Source organism: Rhinolophus sinicus, linkage group LG16 (genome assembly GCF_036562045.2).
Source record: "Rhinolophus sinicus isolate RSC01 linkage group LG16, ASM3656204v1, whole genome shotgun sequence".
Classification (NCBI taxonomy): domain Eukaryota; kingdom Metazoa; phylum Chordata; class Mammalia; order Chiroptera; family Rhinolophidae; genus Rhinolophus; species Rhinolophus sinicus.
This window is the reverse complement of record NC_133765.1, coordinates 13,323,510-13,348,320: the sequence shown is the minus strand read 5'-3', so window position 1 is coordinate 13,348,320 and position 24,811 is coordinate 13,323,510. Positions and strand designations below refer to the sequence as shown.

Genomic DNA, 24,811 nt, shown 5'->3' with positions numbered 1-24,811 from the left:
GCTTCAGTTTCTCTGAGCCTTTTTCTGTCACCAGGATTCCTTGGAAAGGATTTGATTTGGCCCTAAGGGCAGTGCTTGTCCCCAGCCTGCAGTGGATGGACGGGGTCATAGCCTTCCAACCTGAGGACGAGGGTGGCTCCGTAAAGGGCAGGGAGGAGATGCTGCTGGTGAGGCCCTGGGTTTCTGTCACTCGTGACCAGTACGTGAACCTGGGCATGAGTGACCGAGAACCTAGGGTTCTGGCACTTGGCTTGACCCCGGTATACTGTCAATTAGATTTAGGGTGTCTGCCCAGGGTGTATACTGTTGGCCCGGGTGCTGCTCTCTGGAGATGTGTTGTGGGCGAGTCCAAACCTGCTGAACAAGCCCTAGACTCTGGACTCTAGTCCCCAGGCCTTCACCCGCCCCGTCTTGCCCTCCTACCACCTCCTTGGGGCTGGGGCCCTGGATGATTGATATTGCCAAAGCCTCCTCAGGACTTCAGCCCAGAAGGTGTGAGGCTGAGGGAGGCCGCTGGGGGAGGGCCTAGGAGTTTCCTGGATCTGTGAGGGATGGGCCTTGGAACAGTCCCAATCACCCACATCATCCAGACCAGGATTAGGTGCCAGGACGGGCAAGGAGGATGGTGAGTGAGCATTGTGAGGGTGCTGGGCGGCAGGGATGCCCTCCACGGGGGCAGCGGCATCTGCCCCCTGCCTGACCACAGGCAGCCCAAGACATTCCCCTGCCCCCTGGGGACACCCCTACGATTCTGTGTCTTCCTGCCTTTGCTTTCCTATAGCCGCCTCCTCCATAGCCCCCTCCTCAAGTTCCTTTGAGGGACAGGAGCAGGCTCTTCCTGGGAGCTGGGCTTGGCCAAGCAGAGGGCTTCTCTTCACCCGACTTTGGGAGGTGAGGAGATCCCCGCAGGGCTGGCTCAGCCATTCCCAGCTCTTCTGGAAGCTCTAGGCTCCCCGGCTGGTAGCCCCAGGGACCTTCAACCTGACAAACAAACTCAGCTGGAGCTGGAGCTTACTGGTGAAGGAGCCTGGTAGACAGTGCTCTGCGCTGGGGATGGAGGAAGAGAGCCCCCCGGCAGAGGAGACCCAGCAGCCCCCAGAAGCTGTATGTTGGGCTGGGGTCGGGACAGTGAAGGAGGAGTGAGCAGTGCATGTGTGTTTGTGCATGTGTGTGCAGAAGTCACCAAATTCCTGTGTGTTTGTTTTGGGCTGTGCACCTGTATTTGAGCAGGGATCAGTGTGTTTGTAGGTTTTTGACACAGGAGGGTCTGAGGGGGCCAGAGCAGGGCTGGTCTGAGAAGGGGCTCAATGTCTTCCTGGTGCCTCCTGGCTCTGGGATATGGATGGAGCTGTGGGGGCTCAGATTTGTCTTCTCATTGCTGCAGAGGGGCTAGGTGAACCCAGGGACAGAGGTGGCCCTGGGTCGTCTCTGATAGCCTGAGCATCAGCCAGCCCTCCGGCCAGCATTCCCACCTTCTCTGCCCTCGGCCCTGGGCTAGAGGGACCATTGCACAGCCTGGAAGGTCTGCACCTTCCCCAGCAGCACCTAGAATGCTAGCCACCCCTCCCTTTCCCTCATCCTTAACCTTTACTGGGAGGAGAGTCCTAGATACAATTGGTTCATTGAAAAAGCCTTACCGATGTGAAACAAGCTGAAAAGGGCTTCTCTTACTGGCTTCTCTATTCCCAGGGGGCAGGCTGATGCAGGAAATGGAGGTCTTGATTTCCTTTTTCACGTTTTCATTTCTAGAGACTCTGTTACAGTGCTCTGCCACCCCCTCCCTCCCACACCAACAGGACAGCATTTCTCTTTTCCCTGTTCCCACCCTCAGCAGTTCTAACCCCGTTCCCTCCTGATACCCTGAAATCTCCTTATTTCAGAACCACCATTTCAGGCCCGTTTGCTGACTCGATGTTCTGGTGACGGAAGGAGGGAGGTTTGCGTCTGTAGAAGTGAGGGTCCCTGTTGGCACGAGGGACCAGGGGAGAGAGGTTTTTGTGTCTGAATCCTGGTTGCTTCCAGATGCTCCAAAACAGCCAACATTCAAGGCCTGGGGCTGGAATTTTATCCACCTCTGTAGGGAGTCCAGGTCTGAACATTGTCCTCCACTCTCCCTGCGTGGGGACTTCGAGAGTACCTGCTCTGGAGAGGGGACATAATTAGCAGAAGGAACATCACTCTGGAAGTAATGCATTACTCGAGCGAAGAGGGTGCTGCTTCTGGAGCCTGGTGGGCAGTGCCCTGCTCTACAGGGTAGGGGAAGAGAGTGCTCTGTCAGAGGGGACCCGGCAGCCCCCAGAAGCTATGGAGGGGTTGCTGCTCAGCAGAGGGGGCATATCTCTGCCCCACCTGAGGATCTGTGGCCAAGCCCCGTTGAGATGGCTGTCAGGTGGAACCCACCAGGGGCCTGGGCACCATCTCTAGGAGGTGCTGCGCCCAGGAAGGGAGAAAACAGCGTCTCCGATGTGGCCTCCTCCCTCTCCCTGGCCCTATGCTCCTCCCCACCCCAGCATGCGCCCTGAGTCTGGCCAGTCCTTGGGATCCGCGTTTAGTGCAGGGCAGTCTGGTTGGCAGTGCCCCCCACCCCTTGGCCGCTGCGTGTGTCCCATGTGGCATGTGCAGCAAGCCCATTGGCCGGGAGAAAAGAAGAGGTGAGTGCAGTTTTGGTCGTAGGCGAAGTGGGAGCTGTAGTTTCAGACCCCTCCCTTTGCTCTGGTGGGCAGAGTTTGAGGGGTGAGGGGCTGCCATGCACTCAGGGAGGCCTAGGCTGGGATCATCTTTAGCTTCCAGGGGCCAAGTGCTGGCTCTGGGCACAGTCTGTACTAAGGCTGTGGGCTGTCAATTCCAGGATGTGTTTTGAGGCTCAGAACTTGCTCTTGCTACCTGCATCCCACAGATGCAGAACCTGAGGCTCCAAGAGATGTGGGACCTTATTGGGCTACCCAGCCTGTGGTCACAGAGTCCATCGCGACCTCAGACAGCTCACCCCAGGTCCCTGGGTGGCACAGAGTATAGGGGTTCTGAGCAGTCCAGATTGCTTGAATCCTTTATTCCTGGCTCTATCACGTTCTAACTGTCTGATCTTGGGACCTTTAGTTCAATCTTTCGGTGCCTCAGTTTCCTCTTCTGTAAATCAGCGTAAAAAGGGGACTACCCCACTGTGTTTTATAAATGAAATGGGATTCTGCCGAACGGCTACAGAACAGTTCAGGGGTCTTTAAAAAACGACTGCAGTGTTGCTTCTCTGTGGATGCCCTCTAGTGACTTCTTGTGGAACCTTGGTGAAGTCCAGACTCCGGGGTAGCCTGTGATATCCTCCACTGCCCACCTGTGTGGCCTCCCTGGTGCCACCTATAGCTCTTCCTCACTGTGTCCAGTCACACTGGACTTCTTTCTGTTCCTCACACCCGACAAATCGCAGGTCTTTGCTCTCCTCTCAGTCTGGAACCTTCTTCCCCACCCCTCTTCTCACATTCTTTTCACGGCCACCTTTCACTCAGGTCAGAGAGCTGAGAGAGATAGCTGCCCCCAGCTCGCTCCCTGTGCCACTGTCCTGTTTTTTTGGCCTCAAGTCTCTATCATTGTTACATGATGCTATTTGTTTGTCGTGTGTCTGTCGTATACATGCCAGGAGCACAGGCCTGTTTCTATGTTTGCTGCTGTAGTACACAGTCTGAGAGGGTGCCCTGCGTGCGGTAGACCCACAGTTCCTGTCGGCTCTAGCTTCTGCTGGACTGCCCGGCCTCACTGTGTCTCAAGAGACTTTGGGACCCCAGCCTTCCTTGGCACAGGGCTGTTCTTCCAAAGGAGCCCTTCTGAGGAGCACGTAGGGGAGGCGGAAGGGGCCTCCTATGGTTCTCCTGGACCCACATGGGGTTAGTCCTCAGGGTGACCTCACTTAGAGCATTGAGCAGCTGCTGTAGATTTATAGCTTAAATACCATTGGGCTAAAGGTGGCAGGAGTCTGTTTCACAGAAACCACACCTGCTTTAGAAAGGCATAAAAAGTATATCTTTGTGAGTTGAGTGGAAATGACACACAGCAAGACAAATAGTGATGGGCTGATTGTGTCTAACTTCCCTAAGGCTGCTTCTGGCAAACCACCATCTGTGCACACCCAGATATTTGCACTGGGTGGTTTTTAATTTGGCGAGGAGAAGAGGGAGGGTTAAATGGCTCTGCTCTCAGTGACACTGCTGCTAGCCCGTCCAGCGCATTCCTAAAAGCAGAATCAATGACCCCTGCAGTTGGACACAGCCCTGCACCAAGGCAAGTGGTTTGACAAGCAGAGGGAGGGCGGGACTCAGCCCCATTCAGCCCCCAGGCCTGGCCGTGCACACTGTGCATAACTGCCTGGCAGCCCTGTGGAGTGGGACCTGAAGAGGGACGCAGTGGCCTGTGTCTGCTGGGTCTGTGAGAGGGGCAGGGGAGGCTTCTGCTTCTCCATGATAATGATCCGTAGAGCTCCTCTTACCCAGCACGGCGACTGGGTAACAAACACGGTAGTGCCGTGTTTTTAATCCCCATTTGACCCAACAGAAAACCTGAGACCTGGAGACGTGACTTGTCCAGCACAGTTAGTGAGTGGGCCGTCGGAATCGAGGCCCAGGTGCGCAAGACGCTGAAGTTTATATTCTCGACTTTTTATCCTTCTCTTTTCAGCAAGTTTTTAGTTGAAAGTGTATCGTACTCACCACTTGAAAAAGTTAAATATGCACAAGGGTATATGATAAAACTGTCAATGTATAAAGTGGTATATGAAGAAATTGTCTCTTCCGTTCCAGACCCCGGTCCCCAGAGGCAAGCACCTTAATTTTTTCTGAATGCTTCCAAATAATCTATTGATGTACGGACATACCCGTGTATGCCCATATGTCTCTTGTTAAGAGCACATTTGGAGATACACAGAACACTATTCTCCACCTACCTTGTAGTAAATCAGTAATATGCTTTGGAGGTCATGTGACGATAACAGCATGCGTGGGTTCACATCCTCTTTTTCACAGCTTCACAGTGTCCCATTGTCTGTGCTGTGATGCAGCCAAACAGCTCTCTGCACAGATTGTCAAGTTGTATCCATTTTTCGCTGTTAACAGATAGGGCTGCTGTGAAGATCTGGATGGAAAAGACTGTGCATGCTAAAGGAAACTTTTCTGTAGAATACGCTTCCAGCAGTGGAATTCCCAGGAATTGCCAATGCACCTCCCAAAAGGTTGCCCTAGGTTTCACTTCCAGCAGGTGATCTGAGAGAGGCCTGCTGGTCCAGCTCCAGCAGCAGCCACGGCTCCCGGACCTCTGGAGCTTGGCTGTTAATATCAGTGAAAAATGGTGTCTACCACACGGATTTTCCAATGTAGATGAATATCTTTTCCTATGTGCCTGTTACATTTACTGTAAGTGGTATGTTTATGTCCTTGGCCAATTTTTGAATTTTGTTTCTTTCTTTTTTTATTTTTTATTTTATCAGGGAACAGTGTGTTTTTCCAGGACCCATCAGCTCCAAGGCAAGTTGTTGTTTTCAGTCTAGTTGTGGAGGGTGCAGCTCACAGACCCATGTGGGACTTGAACCAGAGACCTTGGTGTTATGAGCACCGCGCTCTAACCACTGAGCTAACCGGCTGCCCCTCTTTTCTTTCTTTTTTTTTTTCTTGTTGATTTGCACATTCTAGGTTAAGGGAATTATCTAGTCTGTTACACATGTATTACAGATATTTTTCCCTTTTTTTCATTTGTTAACTGCGCTCTCTCCCTTTTACTCACGTTTATTTTTATGTAGCTGAGTATATCAATTTTTTCTTTCATAGCCTCTAAATTTTTGTCTTAAAAATCTCTACTCCTTTTCTTTCAATATGAACATGTTTCTTTTTTTTTTTCTTTTTTAAGGAGGGCGCAGCTCGCCGTGGCCCATGTGGGGATCGAACCAGCAACCTTGGTGTTATTAGCACCAGGCTCTAACCAGCTGAGCTAACTGGCCATCCCAATATGAACATATTCCAAACAAGAAAAATAATATCACAGACCCCAGCAATAACCAGCCACATTTAACAAATGTTCAAATGTTCCCATATTACATCAGGTTTTTCTTAAGAAATAAAATACTGCAAGTATAGAACTAAAGCTTGGGCCGACCCAGTGGCTCAGGTGGTTGGAGTGCGGTGCTCCTAACGCCAAGGTCACCGGTTCGACTCTCACATGGACCAGTGAGCTGCACCCTCTACAGCTAAGATTGTGAACAATGGCTCTCCCTGGAGCTGGGGTGCTGTGAGTAGCAGAAGGTTGGTGTGAGCTGTTGTGTGAGCTGCTGTGGGCTGCTGTGTGCTGCCATGAGAGGCCGATGGCCAGCGCGAGCAGCCAGCGAGAGCTGCCGTGAGCTGCTGTGAGTGAGCGGCTGCCGGTGACCGACTGCCTCAGCCGGGGGGAGCGCAAGGCTCATAACACCAGCCTGGGCCAGGGAGCTGTGTCCTACACAACTAGACTGAGAAACAATGGCTTGAACCAGAGTGGGGCTGGGGAGACGGAAAAAAGGGAAAAACAAAAACAAAACTAAAACTTCGTCTCTACAACCTACCCTGTTCTTTCTCGTCTTCCCAGCATGTACTTCCTTAAACGTTGGGTGTACCCCTAAATTTTATTATTTTATCTTATGCACACACAGTATTTACACATGTACACATACACACAAAACAGTGCCAACCATCTACACACACACTCATAGAATAATTTTGTAGGTTTTTCACTTTTAAGTATAGTTACACGCTGCTTAATAGGGATCTATTCTGAGAAATGTGTGGTTAGGCTCCTTCGTCATTGTGCAAACATCAGAGTGCACTTACACAAACCTCGATGGTATAGTCTACTACACACCCAGGCTATATGCTAGAGCCTACTGCTCCTGGGCTGCAAACTTGTACAGTATGTTACTGTACAAAACACGAGATTAAATCAAGCACAAGAGAAAATGATACAGTCAAGAGATGTAAATTGAGATGTAAAAGTATAGTATAGTAGTCATTTATTATGATTATCAAGTATTATGTATTGTATGTAATTGCACGTGCTATACTTTTATGTGACTGACAGCACAGTAGGTTTGTTGACACCGGCAGTGCCACAAACACGTGAGTAATGCATAGTGCTCCAACGTTAGATGGCTACAATGTCCCTAGGCATAGGAAGTTTTCATTATAATCATTATAATCTTATGGGCCCGCCATTGTGTATGTTGACTGAAAAGTCATTATGCAGCGCAGACTGTAATGGATCCATGTTTATGTATCTTTTTGCAACACTGTTTAAAATATTGACATCATGTTTCAGGCTTATCCAAAGTGATCCATGTAGAGTAATTAGTTCCGTTTAAATGGCTGTGTAGTATTCAGTTGTATGAATATAGCACGGTTTCTTCAGCCTTCCCTCCACTCACGAACATGTAAGACATCCCCGTTCTTTCACTGGGCCACGGTGCTGGGAGAAACACCCTTGCTGGATGTGCACATGCGTCCAGGGCGGCTTACTCTGGGCTGTGCCCAAACGTGCAATTACTGGATTGTGAAGTGTGCACAACTTCAGCCTTACTAGATACTGTGAATTGCCCTTCCAAGCGTTTCTGTCTGCACTCCTACCATCAACATGCAAGAAATGATCCGTTCCATTTTCATCTGCACTCCCTGCTCACTAGTGAGCTTGAACGGCTTGTTATATCCATTAGGTGTTTGAGTTTAATCTGTGATTTTCCTTTTCCTGTCCTGTGCTTCATTCTCTTTGGTTCCTTGGTCTTTTATTGATTTGGAGTACGGATATACACAAGTATCTGTTGCTTATATGCATGGTGTCCGACTTGTCCAAGGCCAGACTGCTAACCACTGTGACACTGTGCCTGCCTGTGGCTGAGCAGCTTTGAGATAATTTCTGCAGACGGGGGACCCTTCAAGGGAGGGGTCTGAACAGGGGCCTGGGCACCATCTCTAGGAGCTGCTGCGCCCAGGAAGAGAGAAAACAGCGTCTCCAATGTGGCCTCCTCCCTCTTCCTGGCCCTATGCTCCTCCCCACCCCAGCATGCGCCCTGAGTCTGGCCAGTCCATGGGATCCGCGTTTAGTGCAGGGCAGAGTCTGGCTGGCAGTGCCCTCCACCGTCCCCTGGCAGCGTGTGTCCCATGTGGCATGTGCAGCAGACCCATTGGCCGGGAGAAAAGAATAGGTGAGTACTGGTCTCAGGCTTTCAGTAACAGTGTTTGGCTGGACTCGCCTTGTGGTTCCTATGATTACAAGATGTCCTTCAGCAATAGTCATTAGGAACATTGGAAAAATAAAGGTCTGAAAAATGCAGGACCTGGAACTCCCACTGCACACCTGGGGCCACACAGTGAGGTTGGGTGGTGGGGGTGGGGAGAATGAGCCTGAGGTTCTGTTTTAATTGGGGTTGAAGGTACAGGCCTAGGGTTGTAGGCCTAAGGACTTAACTCTTTATTGGTGAATTTAAAACGTAAGAGTGGGAATTTAAGGCACAAGAAGAGGCAAAAAACCAGAACAAAACCCTAGTGGCCCAAATGGTTATCGAAATCAACCAAGATCTCTTAACACAAAGGGGCCTGGGAGTTGGAGGTGGCTGGCTCTTTATCTGGTGGAGTGGCTGGCAATGTGTGTATTTGAGATAGCTGTCTTAGAAGTGGATGTGCCTTTTCCGAATCCAGATCCCTTTCTTCTGCCTTTAGGAGGCCAAAGGTGCTTTGAGGTCTGGGGCCTGGGCCCTGCATTTTAGCCCAGGCTGCTCTTCTTGAGGAGAAGTAAGGATGAAGGGAGGTTTCCTGGGTAAGAAGGGGTCTGCAAGCCTGTTGCTTTCCTGGGAGCATACAGGGTTTGTTGGCTGCACTCAGCTCGTGACGTGGGCCAGCAGCCTTGGGCTGATAATGGTTAGGCTCAATCAAAGGTGATCATGATGTCCGGTGAGCTCATGACATGTGTTTGGCGGAACATATGGCGCTTCCTAGCTCTGCCAACTGCTGAGCCGAGCCTCTAGCCAGCCCCTGAACCTTTTATGCCCAGTTATTTGCAAATAAGGGTCTAGGATGTTTTAACTTGATGAAACATTCTGTTCACACTTATTCTGCTCATTTGCTCATTCATTTATTCATTTAAATATTTGTCGATTACCTGACATGCGTTTGGCATTAAATGTGGTGCCAAAGGAAGTCCCTGCTCCCCTGGGGCGTCCAGTCTCCTCAGTATAGGAGACAGTGTGGTATGACTGCTACAGGGAAAGTAAACAGGGTGATGGGGTGAGACAGACCGTGGGGCCAAGGAGTCTCCTAGACTGGGGTCTGGGACCCTGTGCTGGGGAGAATGAGAGTGGCCAGGACCAGGGGTGGCTGGGAAGGGATGTCTGGGCATGGGTCCTCACCATGATTGCATGCCCCCCACCATTTGTACTGCAGTCAACTCCTGCCCTGACAAGGATTCGGATGTAAACCTGTTGGTGCTGACCTGGGCCTCGACCTTACCTCCATTCTCAGAGGGGGCCAGGGAGAAGATGGGGGCATGCGAGCTAAACTTCTTCCCCTCGGGAAGAGGAAGGTGTATTTCGGAAGTGCTGGTGAGGCCTCGGGACCTTCTCCGTTCAGTGGACCGTCAGCTGTGCGCAGTCTAAGGTTCTTTACTTCTGTGCTTTTGGTCACAGAACAGACTGACTGAAAAACAGTGCTTTACTTTCTTTTTTTAATAATAGTGTAATTCACTCCCCATTCTTCACAGTTGCAGCTTTTGGATTTTACTTAGTATGCAAAGATGGAGTATTACTAATAGTTACCTTTCACTGAGCACCGTTTAGCTCCATTCCACAGACTGGGAGACTGAGGCTTAGGGATGCAAAGCAGTTTCCCCTAAGTCACACATCCGGCAAGTGGCCGAGGCAGTGGCCAGTTCCCCAGGCACAGCTTCTTGGCCAGAGAAAGAGAGAAGGCTGTGGTGAGGCAATTCATGTGTCCTGTTGGCCAGCTCAGACACGACTGTCTGTATGGGCCTGGGCAGGTGTGGTATGTGAGATATTGCTGAGGACAAGCCCTGTGCAGGCTCTGGGCAAGATGCCAGGGTCAGGAAGAGGTTGAGGGGGGCCCAGCTGGCAACGTCTCCTTGAACTGTGCCTCCACAGCCAGAGCCCTGATGGCTGGGGGAGCAAAATGGAGGCAAGGAGAGGGGTCTTCTCGGCTGCCGTGCAGAGACCTCGGGGTGGTACACATGGTGGCTGTGAATCAGAATGACCAAAGCCTCTCCTCAGGCATCTCAGACCCCTGATTTAGCCTTCCTGACGTGGAGCCCAGGATGCATGTGGAGCTTAATAAGCACCCCAGGGGCTTCCAGCGGGATCTTGGAGCTTTCCTAGCCTGGCGCTGTCTAATAGAAATGTAATGGGAACTACACATGCAAACCACAAGTGTAATTAAAAAATTTTTAATGGTCATTTAGTCACATTAGTAAAAAGTAACAATGAGGTCAAATTAGTTTTAATACTTTAACCCAATTTAGCCAAAATATTCTCTCAGTGATCAGTGTAAATAATTTTAAGGTGACAGTTTATTTTTTGAGTATTAAGTCTTTGAGATCCAGTGTGTTTTCCACTTAGAGCGCACCTCAGTGTGGATCAGCCACGATGCAAGTACTCCACAGCCTCATGGAGCAGAGGCCACCTCATGGGACAGGGCAGGGCTGGGGCTGTCCACCATTTTCAGGAGAGGCGTCTGAAGGCCAGAGGAGGGGAGGGGACTGGCCATACTGGTGAGCTGGGTCAAGCCCCATCTCTAGTAGTGCTTTTACCTTTCGATCCTTGCTGTTGGGTGGGAGGTCTGAGGAGGGGAACTTAACGTGCAGGAAGGAACCTGTGGCAGGTCCAGGGCCACACCATGTTTTTCCTGGTCATCCACATGGCTGATTAATTGCACCCCGCCAAACCACTTTAGCTTCCTCACACAGAGAACGGAATTCAAAGCGTTTGCCCCTCCCTAGCAGGCACCGGAAATTTGATTTTTAAGTGGCTCCCCGTGGTGTCTTGTGACTGGCAGCTTATGAAGTGGATGACACCATGTTTCTAGGCCGGAAGCTGCAGTGCTGGGCTGTTTGGGGCCCCTGGTGGGGAGGTAGCCTGTGGATCCCAAGAGCAGGAAACACAGAGCCTTGCTGCACTGCAGTGGGAAGCCTGTCAGGCCCCTTTTCCTCCAAATTTGGATGTCTCTTGAAGTTGGATGTCTGGAGAAATGCCCCCATCTGCTCACTGGTGGGCCGTGGGGCAATTGGTCAATTACTCTGCACTTTGCTGCCTGGAATGAGCCTGGAGCCACGTCAAGCCTCAGCTCCCCACAGGCATGCTGTGATCTCACTGTGCTGTTCAGGCATGGGGAGTCTTCAGGCTGTGTCAGGTCAAGGGCTGCGTCAGAGGGCCTGAAGCGGGTATTCAACCTGTTATGGCCTCTTCTCTTGCTCCGTCTGCACTGTGACAATGACAGTTCCCCACGAATAGATCCACTGATTAATTTCACAAATCTATATTGAGAGCGTACTGTATGCCAGGCACTATTGTAGACACTGGTGATACTGCAGCAAACAAAATGAAAAAAAAAAAATCTCTGCAAGCACGGAGGGGAATCTAAAATGTTGGGTATATGCAGAATATTTGGTGGGAAGGTGGAGTAAGAGCTGAATGTCCAGGGGATAAGCATTCCAGGCTTCGCAAAGGGCAAGTGTAAAGGCTCAGAGGAGGGAGTGTGTCTGCCCAGTCAAGAAAGGGTTGGGCCAGCGTGAGTCAGAAGGAGGGCAGAGGGGTGCTGGCGGGTAGGTCATGTGCATCCTGATAGGTCAGAGCAAGGTCATGGGCTTTCTCTCTAAGTGATGAGGAGCCCGTGGCGGGTTTTCGAGCAGAGAAGTGATGGAGATGACCGGTCCATTCTGCACAATTGCAATTAGTTGACCATCAGTACCCACGAGTAATTGATTCAAGTGGATTAGAACCCTTAGGAGAACTCCCATGGCCTTACCTAGCAGTTGTGTTAATTACATTAAATTCACAGCCCAGCTTGAGTCCCCTCTGGAATATTGACAGCAGACACTAAGCTGAGAGGACTCCCTGGTGGGTTAGCTCACACCATCACAATTAGATTTGCATTCATACACCTTGACAGGCTGGAAATGTGGCCCTACCTTCCCGAGGCAAAATGCATGTAAGCAGGTATACAGTCCTGCTCTTTAGTTCAAAGGGATAGCCACACAAGTTCAGGGCCCAGAAGATGTGGCTTACTAGCTGAGGGATTTCAGCCCCGTGCCACGGGTGGGACGTGATTGCATGAAAGTGAATGCAGTCGTAGCCAGCACTCCTGGAAATCTGGTGTCCAGATGGAGGGCAAAAATCATTCTGTAAATACAGCTGCATGTACTGAGAACGTGCTGGAGAGCTTCTAGCACAGCCCAAAGGCTGGGGTGGAGGGGTGGGGCTAGAGACTGTCTCACAAGGAAACCAGGCTGAGAAGGAGCAGAAGGCTTCTAGAAATGTTGTAAGCATCGAAGGATTTCGATGTGATAGAGGGCTGACCTCCTCTAGTTGCTGCAAAGGGCAGTAGGCAGACACTCCAGGGATGTTGGAGTCTAGGGAGCCATTCCCTCACAGGCAGCAGAGCTGGGGTCCGGGGTGTGGGCTCTGGGCTAAGCGGCCTGAGTTCCAGCCTCACTCCTCACTAGCTGTATGACCCTGAGCAAGTTGCTGATGCTCTTTGTACTTCAGTCCCCTATCTCCACAATGGAGGTAATAATAGTGTTTAACTCACAGGGTTGAGATCATACTTGGACAGCCCTTGAAAGTGTCTAGCGGAGTAGTGTTCAACATTTGGTAATGTCTGGAGACATTTTGGTTGTCACAGCTTGGGAGTGGGGGGTTCTACTGGCGTCTAGTGGGTCGAAGTCACCATCCTGTGCTGTAAAGGACAGTGCCCACTACAATGACTCATCTGGGCCCACCTAGTAAGTGTTGTACCTAGTAAGTGTACAGTACATTTCAGTTATGAATAAGGGATGTAATACATTTTTAATCCTATTACTTGTGTGTCAGACATTTACGAGGTGTGATCAAACAACACAGTGAATGTTTAAATAAAAAAAATTTATTTATTTATTTTTTTTGGGGGGTTTCTCTTTTTTTAAAAAATTTATTTTTAAAAAAAGTTTATTACAGTAAGACACATTGCCATTAATCCTCCTCAAAATACTCCCCCTCCCTTCGAACAGACTTATCCCATCATTCTTGCCACTTTCTGAAGTAGTTCTGGAAGTCCTCTTTCGTGAGTGTCTTTAGTTGTGCTGTTGTGGCTGCCTTGATTTCCTGAATCATTTTGACTTTGGGGAAGAGCCAGAAGTTGCATGGTGCCAGATCCAGGGAATAAGGTGAATGAGGACACACCATAATGTTTTTATTTGACAGAAATTGCCGTGTACCAGAAGTGATGTGTGACACAGAGCATTGTCATGATGGAGGATGATTTACAGCACGCTTTAAAACACACCTTCTCTCAACCGTCGCTTACAACCAACTGACTGCACCAAACAGTTGAAACTTGTCACGCACTGTTACTGAGGTTAGATGCACCAGTTCCCGTATTGGAGATCCCTTTCTTTCCTTGGATGGCACTCGGCAGCAGCAGTCACCATATTTTGTGACCACAACGGAAAGGCTCCATGTTACACATCGCTTCTGGTACGGCAATTTCTGTCAAATAAAAAACATTATAGTGTATCCTTATCCACCTTACTCACTGGTGGCACCGTGCGACTTCTGGCTCTTCCCCAAAGTCAAAATGATAATGAAAGGTAAATGTTTTGAGTCAGTTCTGGGCATTGAGGCAGCCATGACAGGGCAACTAAAGACACTCACGAAAGAGGACTTCCAGAACTGCTTCAGGAAGTGGCAAAAACGATGGGATAAGTGTGTTAAAAGCGAGGGGGAGTATTCTGAGGGGGATTAATGACAATGTGTCTTTTACTGTAATACATATTTTTAAAGTTTAAAAATTCACGATATTTTTTTTATCACACCTTGTGTATCTGCTACGTTCTAGTCACTATAGTAAAGTCTGTCTAGCAATATGAAGAAGTCCTGGACCAGAGGTCATAGGCTGACGGACAAATATGAAAACACATAATCATATAATTATAATTTTTTATAATATATAATGTAATTATGTGATAGAGCATCTCCTATATTCCAGGTATTCTGATAGACTCTTGGTGTAAACAAGCTTCTGAGTTTAGAGGTCAGAGGATAGTGGGCAAGGCATGAAAAGCAGTAATTCTATAATATGAAATGAAATTACCTGTTAAGCTCTAAAATCAAGATAGAAACAATATTTTGTGGGAAGAGAAACAGCAGTTGCTTAGAACTGTCAGAGAAGACTGTGAAGGAGGTGCCACTGAGCTGATGCTGCAGAAGGAGTGGGGTTGTCAGGTGAGCAGGTGGGGAGGGCCTTCGGGCACAGGCAGGGGAGGAAGGAAGCGGGGCTCCTGTTGTGCGCCTGGAAGAGGGTCGGGCCAGAGATGCAGCTGCAGGGCTGCGTTTGAAGGACCCTGATTGCCGCTGAGGAGTTTGACTTTTCATTTAAGGAATGGGGAGTAATTGAAGCAGGAGGGTGGTTCAATCCAAATTGTTTCTTAGAAAGACACCATGTTGGCTGTTCGGAAGAAGGGGCTTGAGAGGAAAGTCCAGTGGTAAAGAGACCCATTAGGAAGCCGATGAACTGGGGTGGGATATAGAATCAATCTCTGGCTTGAGAAGAGGAGAAAGAAGGCTATATTCTGAATATTTCTGAGTCTCTAGACTATGTGGCCTTTATACTGGGGCTGAGTTTTATAAGACTTTATATTCCCTGTGCCTCCCCCAGTGCCAAGCGGGAGTTCAGCAAACATTTGCTGGAATGGGGAAATGAAGCAGAATCGATAATATTTAGTAACTGTTTAGTAGGGATGGTGTGAAGGGGAGGGAGATGTTGGAAGACAGAGATGATGATAGTGGAGGGGCGAGTGGGGGTAGGGAAAGATGGGTGCAGTTTGAGACGTGCTAAGTTTGAAGAGTTTAAGGTCATCCAGGCAGGATGTGCCATAGAAAATGAGAAATATTAGAATGGGATCTAGGAGAGAAATTAAAGGGCTGAAAAATAAAGGGCTTGAATCATCAGGGTATAAGCAATCGTTAAACCCCTGGAATCGAATGAACTTGTCCTGTGAAAACAAGCAGGGGAGAGCAGAGGTTCAAGGACAGATCCCTGGAGATTGCCAGCACTTAGAGGAAGTAGAGCCAGCTTGCAGACGGTCACAGAGGTAGGAGGACAGCCTGGAGAGAGTCTGGACCAGGAGCCAAGAAGGAGGCGTCGGCTAACAGGATCAAAGGCTTCAGCGTCCCAGAAGAGTGAAGGAGGCCACTGAGAGCTTCAGCAAGAGTGATTTCAGCATAAAAATAAGGGTGAGAGCCAGGGGTGGGGGGTTGAGTGGGAAATGAGGATGTAGCCCGCATAAGGACGTTTGATCTTTGGAGGCAAGGATGGAGATACAGGGGTTGCTTGAGGAGGAGACTGAGGCAGAGAGGGCTGCTGTTGTTTTCGTAGGAAGAAGGAGACGTGAGTATGTTCCTAAGTCAAAGGGAGTGGAGAAGGAGGGAGAGATGGAAGGGTCAGGATAAGCAAGGGGAATCGCTGACCTGAAATAATGCTGGAAAGGCGGGTGGAGACCCAGTGTCCAGGTGTAGGGATGAGGAAGGAGCAGGAGGGGCAGGTGAGTCTAGAGGTGACAGGTGGGCAGCTCCAGTTTTCCTTGCAGAACTGAGGGACAGGTCTCTGAACCAATAAGAACGGAACCTGTGCTTCTGTCCACCCTGTTCTTATCACAGCCTTTTCAGGAACATTAAGTCCTATCCCTTGATGGGCCCAGTGGCTCTGAGGGGCCTGGCAGCATGCTGTGCCCTTGGGGGACACATAGTCCTATTCCTCTTGGGACAGTGGGTACCTGCTGTATGTTAGCTGTGAGTTGGGGCGGCATGAGTCATGGGTGCTGCTTCTGTGGTGCCTTTACTTTTTCAGCTGGTACCCCCTGTCTGCCCTTCGGCAAGTTCTGTGGCAGCGCTCAGCAGCCTCACTTGAGCCAGGGACACTGTAGTTCCTGGCAGAGTTCCAAGAGAGCACACAGCCTTCCTGCCCTGGGGTCAGCTTTGCCTAGCTGGTTGGGTGAGCTGGGTTCCCTTAGAGTTGCTGGCAGGCAGAGGCTGGTGTACCTTGGACATGAGTGGATCAAATGCCTGCCCTCCTACACAGGTACCCTATTTTGACTTTTCTCCTGTCCTTTTGTACCCAGGGGCTCAGTCAGTAATGTGGGGGGAGCTCCTGGGAGAAGGCTACCAGTTGCTACCAGTTGGCAGCAACCAGCCCAAGAAATCCACGCTCTTAGAATGTCCGAGGGCTGCTGAACCATCCTTGTGACTGGGCCCAGCAAGGTGAGGGGGTGGGATAATGAAATCCCGGACGGGGTATCTTAGAGCAAGCCCTGAGACTAGCCAGCCTGCCTAGCACAACACCAGCACAGTTTGGGAATCAACACACCCATGCAAAACTTTCTTGGTCAAAGAAGGGCTAGTTGTCTTGTTGCTCAGGACCAGATCAGTGCTGGTCACCTCTGATGGCCAAGGCCTCCTCCATCGAGGGCCGCCTACAGGGCAGCTGACTATCTTTACACTTCTCAGGTGATTGATTGCTTTCTGCAATCAGTGTTGTGATGTGATAGTTGCTATCAAGGGAGATAGGTGAGACGGAGTGAATCCTGGTCATGAAAGGAAGATTGGGGGAGAGTGCAGGTAGGAGAGCATGCAGTTCATAAAGTCATGAAATGTTAGCCCTGGAAGATCCTGGTCTCAGCCTAGCAGCAGGGAACCACCTGGGAGCTGGTTAGGATGGGCCCCTCTGACACCCACCAAGTCAGAACGTGCATGTGAGAGTTTGAGGAGCATGCTTTCACCACCCTCCGGACCAGTCCTTCGCACCCTTAGAACTGCATCCGAGTGCTGAGCCAGAGCAATTGCCTCAGAATTCCTAGGTGTGGGACAAGCCAGATAGTACCCCAGGCAGTTCTCCTGTTCAACCTCGCGAAGTACATGCCTCTGTCTTAACCAGCCTTCTCAAACTTGAATGTGCGTATGAATCATCAGGGGATCTTATTCAAATGCAGATTCTGATTTTGTGTATCTGGAGATGGACCGCGATGATGACTTTTTAATAAGGTCCCTAGGGACCTATGCTGCTGATCAGATATATTTTTACCTGCAAGCATCTAAGACCAACTTCCCAGGTGTATAGCCAAAGAAACTGAGGGTCAGAGAGGAAGGGACTCCCCCAGTGTAGCCCAATGTTATTCATTCAGTATTCCCCGAGTGCTGGCTGTGTGCCAGGCAGCGGGCTAGATGCGGGGCCTAAAGCTGGGGCCCAGACAGACCTCACTCCTCCCCTCACAGAGCTTATATTCCAGTGGGAGAATCAGAAAGCAAGCACGTAAGTCACTAAACTACTTAGCGATCAGAAGTGCTGTGAAGGCGATACAGAGGCAACGGAGTAGGGAATGTGGGCAGTGGCTGTGGGTAAATAGGGGAGGTGTGCATGTTTGGAAAAGCAGTCAGGGAAGTTACTAGAACCGTGACTTTCACTGGGGTCTTCTAATTACACACTTAGGACTTTCCTGGACAGGGCGATCGATCCTTCATTCCCACTGGGGTTAGAGGGCGGGGGCTCCTGATTCTACTGAGGACTCCTAACTCTGGCCCTCACCTGGCTCCTCACTCTCAAGACTCGCATTCTTTGGGGCTCGTGGACTCTGAGTGGAGCCTGTGGACTGAGTGGAGCCTGGGGAATGCTCCCTGGGAGCAGAGCAGGACTCCATAGGATGATGTTCAGGGTCATTGATTTACGATCGGTGAAAAAAACCAGGCTTTGTCCAGATGCCGTCTCCTGTCCGTGAGAAATATTCGAGATGTTTCATTTGTCCCTGAGAGCATACAGATACTAGTCCTCCCCTCTTTTTTCTGATTAAAAAGAATCACGGGGGCTGCTTGTGGCAATGCCCGTCCCAGTCCACCGGGCCGACTGACGCAGTCCCAGGGAAGGGCCCTGGAATCTGGGCTGTTAGTTGGCAGCGCAGGTGAGTCTCATGCTGCCGATCACCGGGGGACCCAGCCTGGAGAGAAGAAACTGGCGCTTGGTGGTGGGTGCCTGTGCCCTTTGGTGTGGCTGTGGAAGCGGCAGAAATGTCCTATCCAGTGACTCTGGAGTGTGGCCCTGACTGAGTTTGTGATTTAGGGACCCCTCTGTTTACCTGCGAGTAGCAGCTCCCCACTTCCACTGCCCGTCCTTACCCGAAAGGGTCTCCCACTGCCTGTTTGACTAACCAGACCCTCCTGCTCCCCGCACTCCTCATTCAAACACCCTGCCTTCACTGTGTTTCCCCACATGCCTGGGTGGTGAGGGCTTGAATACTGTTTGCAGCTAGTCAGAGTCCAGAGGACTGGAGGAGGCCTCGTGGACCATCTCGTAGCCACACCCTCAGGCCAGTGTCTGGCGTGAGCGGACCTCTTTGGCTGGAGTAGGGGGAGACTGATGATGGAGTGGTGGGCAGTGGCCAGAACCAAGAGGAGGCCTTGGATAGTGGCAAATAGACAAACTTCAGTTGCGTGACATACGAATAACACCCTTGTACAGTTAGCTTAACTTTCATGTAAAAAATGGGGAGAGGTACCCACCCACCTCCTGGAGCTGGTCCTTCCCAGGTCACAATGCGGAAGAGGATGGTGAGGGGAACCATGCCAGGGAAGCTGGAGCCGGCCAGTCTGGCATGGAACCTAATGCTTCAGGGGTGGGACTTGGTTTTCCTTTCTGTGGCACAGGACGCCCCTGCCCCCCAGACCGCTGATGCTGCCTTTGAGGGGCTGGGGGGTGTCCAGAGTGTGAAGGTCCCTCTGTGGATGACTGCTCTGAAGCAGCTTTGTGCTTTCTGGGGGTGGGAAGAGGCAGATTGTGTCCTGCTCCAGTGTCTGGCGGGAGTATGTGTGGAGCTGACCAGACATCTGTGACTCCTATGTCCTAGGTGGCCCGAGGCAGCCGGGATGCCAGCTCTCCCCAGAAACCCTGCTACCTGCTGAGAAACATGATCAGCAAGTCCCGTGAGTGTTGTCCAAGAGCTCTCCCCCCTGAAGGACGGGCCCCCCAGAAGCAGTCTTCAGCATCATCCTGGGAGCCCTGGGGGTTGTGAGGGACAGAACCCCTCTCTGCATCTCGAGGGACATTGGGAATGCTTAGGTGCAAGCCCTGTGCTGGAAAGCAACGGCCAGGCTAGGGCCAGGACTGGGTCCGCTGGAGGTGGGGTGGCAGGGGCCCAACATGGGGCCCGTGAGAAGGTGGACCAGGTCTGTACCTGCCTGTTTCTGCCTCCAGCTCCTCTGTGCATGTGCCCTGCAGGCTGGAAGCTCCTGGCCATGCTGGCGCTGGTCCTGGTCGTCATGGTATGGTACTCCATCTCCCGAGAAGACAGGTACATTGAGCTGTGAGTCTAGCTTCCGTGTCCTTCCCTTGGTTCTTCTCAGGAACGGGGCTTGGTGGCGTGGAGGTCATGGGGTGGGGAGGGAGTGGGGCAGGAGGGTTCAGAGAGCCTCTCCCTTCAACTTAGCACAAAATCCTTCCGTGAGGGTAGGTAGTAGTGGGTTTGGGGGGTAGGGTCTGGGCTGACTCCCCTGGGCCCTCCACCAGGGGTTTTAGGAAAAGGAAGAGGTGGATCCTCAATGGTTTGGTTTCAAAGTAGAACTTGGGTTGAGATGATTCCACCCTGTAAGTCACTCTCCAGCACTTGGGACCGATGTGCCGTGGGACAGAGTTGAGGCTGCCTGGGATGCCGGCCCGGGGCCCCTGGGCCCCTGGGTCCCTAGGCTGACTAGAGTGCCTTCCTCCTCTCCTTTTTTGTCCCCAGTTTTTATTTTCCCATCCCAGAGAAGAAGGAGCCATGCCTGCAGGGTGAGGCAGAGAGGAAGGCCTCTAAGCTCTTTGGCAAGTAAGTACTACTTGAGGCTGAGGGTGTTGGGGCAGGACATGGGATGAGCTGGGAGTTTCACAGGGGGAGGGTCTCCATGCAGGCCGGAAGGAGGGACTGTGCTGGTGGACATGGGTTAGGTGAAGCCCGTGAGGCAGCGAGAGGTCCTTGGACGGGCATGTAATGTTAGTCAGGGGCCTGACCTGGATTCTGACATGAAGTGTCATTCCTTTCGCATCTCCACCCTGCTCTCACTTCCGTTCAGCTACTCGCGAGATCAGCCTGTCTTCCTGCGGCTTAAGGATTATTTCTGGGTCAAGACACCCTCTGCCTACGAGCTGCCTTACGGGACCAAGGGGAGTGGTAAGTAGGGAACAGTGGTGTTGTGGGAACAGTGGGCTGACTTCGGCCACACTCTTCTTGTTCTTTGCTGTCCTCAGTCTCAAGGGCCCAAGTTCTCAGCCGGTCTTAGATTCCGGGGTCAGGGGAGGAGAAGGCAGGCAAGCCTCCGAGGAGTAGTGGAGGGAGAGTGGCAGCCTTTGGAACGCTGGCTGTTGTCATCAGCCACGTCCAATCGGTTCTTTTGTAGAAGACCTGCTGCTCCGGGTTCTAGCCATCACCAGCTACTCCATTCCGGAGAGTATCCAGAGGTAAGGAGACTGTCCTCTTACCCCAGTCTGAGCAGCTCCTTTTTGCCCCAGTGTGAAATAGTCATGGCCCAGCACCTCCAGTGAGCCTTCCTGTCTCTGGTCTCCTGTGGCCAATTTGACCCTTTTTCCTAGTCTGCCCGTCTCTGGGGCAGTCCCCACGGCAACTAAGCCTGGGCGACGGCTGCTACCGGAGCAGGCAGACTGCTGCAGGTGTCACTGTGGCAACAGGCAGGCCTGGGCAGCATGTGAGGGGGCTCTGAAGCGGGGTTTCTTACTGGTACTCCTCAGGCGTCTTCTCTCCTTTCCTCTTCTCTCTTCCATGCTCTGCTCAGGTTCCTCTCCTGTTGCAGAAGCCCAGGGCTGCAGAGTGAGCAGGACCATTAGCAGGACTCCTTGGAGATGCCTGGTCCATGGGGACCGGGGCTGAGGGGGCCTGGGGAGGGATCCTGAGCCAGGCCCGGGGCAGACCCAGCACAGGAGAGTTCAGTGGAGCAAGGATTGCTTCTGCATCTGAGCCCCCTCTTCCCATGCCAGCCTCAAGTGCCGCCGCTGCGTGGTGGTGGGCAATGGGCACCGGCTTCGCAACAGCTCACTGGGAGATGCCATCGACAAGTACGACATGGTCATCAGGTCTGTATGACCATCCCTCCCCTCTCCTGTTTGGGAGCGACTGTAGACAGGCCCAGTGGGCCCCTAGGTCATAGGCGTCTTCCTCCCGCCTCCCAGATTGAACAATGCCCCGGTGGCTGGCTACGAAGGCGACGTGGGCTCCAAGACCACCATGCGTCTCTTCTACCCAGAATCCGCCCACTTCAACCCCAAAGTGGAGAACAACCCAGACACGCTCCTTGTGCTGGTGGCTTTCAAGGCGATGGACTTCCACTGGATTGAGACCATCTTGAGTGATAAGAAGCGGGTAAGTGGGGGGATGGGGAGGGGTCAAGGCCCGAGGCAGGACCTCCCGTTCCATGATGTCTGCCCTGCAGTCCTAGAGCTGGTGAGGGGAAGGCATGAACTCAGTCTTTGGTGGGGCTTCCGATGGCCCGCCTGCCAGCCCAGGCCTGAGCCCCTGTGGGAGTCAGGTAGCAGCCAAGGGTATCCCAAGCCCAAGGCTGCCTGGGACAGAAAAGCTGCCAAATTATGTTTGCCAGTGAGAAACTTGGGAGCAGAGGAGCCGGTCAGGTCAGTAGTTATCTCCAGGCAGGGGGCAGGTTAGGACAGTCAAAATGCAGGTCCCCCAGTGGCCCCCAGAAAGCCACTGTGTCTCTTTGTCATCCAGTCAAATGCTGAACTGTCCAGTCTGGTGTTTTTGCCAAGTGTTTACACAACCCCAAACTCAAGCCCCTCCACCTGTTTGGAGACCCCTGGAAATGGGAATGGTTTGGACCCCATACTCTACACACCTTGTCACCTGGCCTCCCCTGGGGGTGGGAGGTGCTGTCTCTTTTCTCTCTCCTTGCTTCCCTCTGGTCTCCCTTCCTATCTCTGGTGCAGGCCTCTACCTCCCTTCCCTCTCACCCTGAGGGTCTCTGCCATCACGTGGGCCCCGTCCCCTGGCTGAGGACCACTGGGCTGGCCTTGAGAAATAGGTCTTTGCCCACTTGCATCTCTCCCTTCCAACCCCATCCTCCTAGGTGCGAAAAGGCTTCTGGAAACAGCCTCCCCTCATCTGGGACGTCAATCCCAAACAGATTCGGATTCTCAACCCCTTCTTCATGGAGATTGCAGCTGACAAACTGCTGAGCCTGCCCATGCAGCAGCCACGCAAGATTAAGCAGGTGATGGCGCAACAGGCAAGCCAGAGTGTTGGGGTCCCAGGTGGGAAGTAGGTGGGACAGTCCTAGAGGCTTAGGAAGCCGTTGAGGACCCTATCAGAGGGTAGAATAATAACAGAGATTGGAAATAACAGTTCACATATGAAGAGTACCAGGTAAAGCCCGCGGACCACGGCCTTTAGCCACATGTGTAATCAAAATTATTACCGTGTTTCCCCGAAAATAAGACCTAACCGGAAAATAAGCCCTAGCATGATTTCGATGACATCCCCTGAGCATAAACCCTAATGCGTCTTTTGGAGCACACCTTAATATAAGACCCGGTCTTATTTTTGGGGAAACACAGTAGCAGCCAGGGAGAGCACACGCTTGAGAACCGCGGGACGTCTCCAAAGTGGGGAGTGATGGGAGCGTACTTCTAGGCTTGGGGCTGGAGTTAGGGGATGGTTTTGGCAGGTGCTGGTCAGTAAACTGGTGAGTTGCAGGGACAGCCATGTTCTTTTCTTTAGAACTACTCAGCTTGTGCAGTTGCTGTTAGATCACTTTTTCTTACATATTAGTCAAATGACTTCAGCGTTTGCGCTTACAGTTTGTCTTGCATGTCATGGTCAATTTGGGGAGTCATGGCGCAGTTTTGCAAGTTAAAGTTTTGGTTTCAACTCTCAGTACCCTAGTGGTCTTTGGCTGTGGGCTTTAAAATGCTTGTAGCTTCCCAAATACTTGCACACGTGTCTTTTGAACCTCAGAGGGACTGTGTGGGAGAGTGGGCAGAGGTAACCAGCAGACAGACAGGACCCGCATACCCCTTGCTGTGTGGCCTGGCGCAAGTCAACCACTTGGAGCCTCCATTTTCTTATCTGTGTGCCAGGGCTAAAATTAGCACCGACCTCCGAAGGCCATTGCAGGATTTGAAAAGATAATTATGTAACACGCCTATCATGGAGATTGGTACACAGTGGACGCTCAATACATATATGCACAATTTTGAGTAAATGATTTTTTTTCCACTGAGTATCTACTGTGATTGAGATTCATATGGCTGCTTTTGTGACTGCTCAGTGCCAGGCCCCAAGAATGCATGCGGGGAGTAAGACGTGCTCCTTGCCCTAAGGACACTCCAGTTAGCAGAATAAACACACAGATAGTAGTAGCAGGGAGTGGCAAAGTGCCCCAGCAGAGTTGTTCCAAGTGCTGTGGCTTCTCAGAAGAGGGGCAGGCCTCTGCTAGGGGGCTGTCTCAGGGGAGGCGCCCCCCAGGAGGTGGTGCTGCTGTTGGGCCTTGAGGGGTCATGGGGCCATCAGGCAGAGGACTGGGAAAAGGTGTATCATGGCAAGACCAAACACTCCCCCGGCACTGAGTTCTTGTGTGGGTGGAGTTGCAGCAACAGCAAGAAGGCGTTTTATGCCCCTGATGGGGCGTGAGGCAGAAGTAAAGGCTGGAGAGGAAGGCAAGAGAAAGGAAGGACCCAGCTCCTGTGGCGGGAAGGGAAACAGAAGGGATGGACTTCATCTGTATTAGTTTCCTGTCATTGCTTAACAAATAACCACAGCTTAATGACGTAAAACAACAGCCATGCTTCTCCCCGTGGTTCCGTAGGTCAGAAGTCCGGCAGCATAGGGTGTCTGGGTTCTCTGCTTAGGGTGTGCAGGTTTCCTGAAAGTAGAGCCTTCCTATAAGACCTTTGTAAGATGAAATGGTATAAAACAAAGAAGCAATTACCATTGATTTCTGTGTCTTTATTTCTTTCACCACAATTGAAACGCTTACTTACGTCCAGTTTTATGCTGAGCATAACCCCCTTACAAGTGCTCTTAGGCTTTTCTGATACCTTAGGACACATCTTACTTATGGATGCACAGAATAAATTGAGATAACGCACAGCAGCTCACAGACACAGTTCAAAGCTCTGGTGGCTTGAGACTGAGATGCTGAGTGTGGTTCCCAGGAAAGGAGGTTGGTGTGGCCACTCTCACTGCAAAACAGACTCTGAACACTATGTTCACTTTTTGCCTTTTTTCATAAAAGCGAAAATCTTCTTCGAATTTCTTTTGGTTAGCGAACACAGGAACTAATGTATTAGGTTGGTGCAAAAGTAATTGCTGTTTTTGCAATTCTTTTTAACCTTTTAAACTACAATTACTTTTGTACCAACCTAATAGGTCTTTCGTAAAAATGAAGTGGCGTAACACGAGCTTTTTGAAACGCGGGGCATAGCTGCGCAAGGCTGGAATCAAGGAGGCAGCCAGATGAGTTTTGTCTGGAGGCTGGTGGAGTGACGGAGGTTCACTTCTAAGCTCATTCTTATTGGAA

General features: G+C 51.2%; 1 protein-coding gene across 30 annotated transcripts in view; it reads left to right on the top strand.

Moving 5' to 3' along the window:
- Positions 1 to 24,811, top strand: part of ST3GAL4 (ST3 beta-galactoside alpha-2,3-sialyltransferase 4) — a 36,064-nt gene that overhangs the window by 8,831 nt on the left and 2,422 nt on the right. For 4 of the 30 annotated variants that reach the window (XM_074321192.1, XM_074321201.1, XM_074321209.1 and 1 more), the window contains 8 exons: positions 19,141 to 19,216; positions 19,488 to 19,596; positions 20,017 to 20,097; positions 20,342 to 20,439; positions 20,666 to 20,726; positions 21,261 to 21,356; positions 21,453 to 21,642; positions 22,361 to 22,519. In XM_074321192.1, the coding sequence (XP_074177293.1) occupies positions 19,201 to 19,216; positions 19,488 to 19,596; positions 20,017 to 20,097; positions 20,342 to 20,439; positions 20,666 to 20,726; positions 21,261 to 21,356; positions 21,453 to 21,642; positions 22,361 to 22,519 (810 nt within the window). In that variant the 5' untranslated portion in view covers positions 19,141 to 19,200. Of the gene's footprint in view, positions 1 to 15,141; positions 15,485 to 16,186; positions 16,329 to 16,430; positions 16,508 to 19,140; positions 19,217 to 19,487; positions 19,597 to 20,016; positions 20,098 to 20,341; positions 20,440 to 20,665; positions 20,727 to 21,260; positions 21,357 to 21,452; positions 21,643 to 22,360; positions 22,520 to 24,811 lie in introns of those variants that run through there. The other 26 variants (XM_074321195.1, XM_074321203.1, XM_074321212.1 and 23 more) reach the window with 17 other exon arrangements.